This window comes from Siphateles boraxobius, unplaced genomic scaffold (genome assembly GCF_051911475.1).
Source record: "Siphateles boraxobius isolate OS27281-9 unplaced genomic scaffold, OSU_SipBor_1 6, whole genome shotgun sequence".
In the NCBI taxonomy this organism is placed as follows: Eukaryota; Metazoa; Chordata; class Actinopteri; order Cypriniformes; family Leuciscidae; genus Siphateles; species Siphateles boraxobius.
Window position 1 is genome coordinate 10,314,711 of NW_027509186.1, and position 1,365 is coordinate 10,316,075.

Here is a 1,365-nt window from a genome sequence, read left to right on the forward strand (position 1 = left end):
ATAATGAAGTGCTCATTTGCATATTACTTTAATGACATGTTTAGTATAGACTGACATATTTAAAAAAAAAAACATTCTCAAGAGAGCTTTTGAAAAGTCTCACAAGTGTTCACAAACAAGACAATTAGCATGAGGATAGTCTCCATATATATCACCAGATCATCCTTTCACAACACTGTCAAACTAACAAAAAGAGATTGTGGTAAGATTTTAATTATTTCATTGCTTGCGTTTTTGAAGAACCAGCATATGCTAACTTTAGAGTACTGAATATTTCCGTTTATATAACAGGAATAAATAGCAGACTATCTGAATGATTATTTTTAAAATGATCCAACTTTTAATTTCAAATCAACTAATTTTTATTATAATGTGGATAATGATATAACTATCACAAGACTCTGCATATCATTCCAGATGCAGCAACCACTAGAGAATGAATCCATTGTCTTGGTGTTTACACTCTCTGGACTAAATGAAATGAAGGGGAAAAGATTTGTGTTTTTTTCATTGACTGCATTGTATTATCCATTAATTGTGTTGTGTAATGTAACCATCATTTACACTGTAATCTCGCATAAGAAGCTTCATGAGCCGATGTATGTCTTTATATGTAATTTGTGTGTAAATGGACTTTTTGGCACTTCTGGATTTTACCCTAAATTCATGTATGATTTATTATCCCAGTATCATGTGATTTCTTATGCTGGATGTTTGATTCAGATATTTGTAATTTATTCATCTGTTCTGTGTGACTTTACAACATTAACCGTGATGGCATATGACAGGTATGTGGCAATATGTAGACCACTGGAGTATAATTCAATAATGACCAATCAGAGGGTTCTTGAATGTATCCTTTTCTGCTGGCTTTCTCCATTTTTTTGCATGTGTGTTGGAATTGTATTAACATCAAGACTAACATTATGTGGCTATACTATTGAAAAGCTATACTGTGAAAATTGGTCAGTTGTTAAACTGTCCTGTTTTTCTACAACAGTAAATAATGTGATTGGGTATGTAATAATTTTGATATATTTTGGACATGCAATTTTAATATTTTGCTCATATATTTACTTGGTTGAAAAATGCAGAAAGTCAATAGAGGGCATGCACAAATTCATACAAACATGTGTACCACATCTTCTTGCGTTGCTCAATGTGACAGCTGCATTGCTGTTTGATGTGCTGTACACTCGTTATGGTTCAAAGAGTTTGCCACAAGATTTGCGTAATTTCATGGCCCTGGAATTCTTACTCATACCACCCATTTTAAACCCACTCATTTATGGACTAAATCTGAAAAGACTCCGGAAGGAAGTCATGAGACTCCTTTTCAAAAAAGAAGTGGAAATATCTGATTGA

General features: G+C 32.8%; 1 protein-coding gene across 1 annotated transcript; it reads left to right on the forward strand.

The window, feature by feature from the left end:
* Positions 1-417: 417 nt before the first annotated feature.
* On the forward strand, positions 418-1,365 carry LOC143715557 (olfactory receptor 6N1-like). The gene has a single exon (XM_077207357.1). The coding sequence runs from the start codon at positions 418-420 to the stop codon at positions 1,363-1,365; it is 948 nt and encodes a 315-aa protein (XP_077063472.1).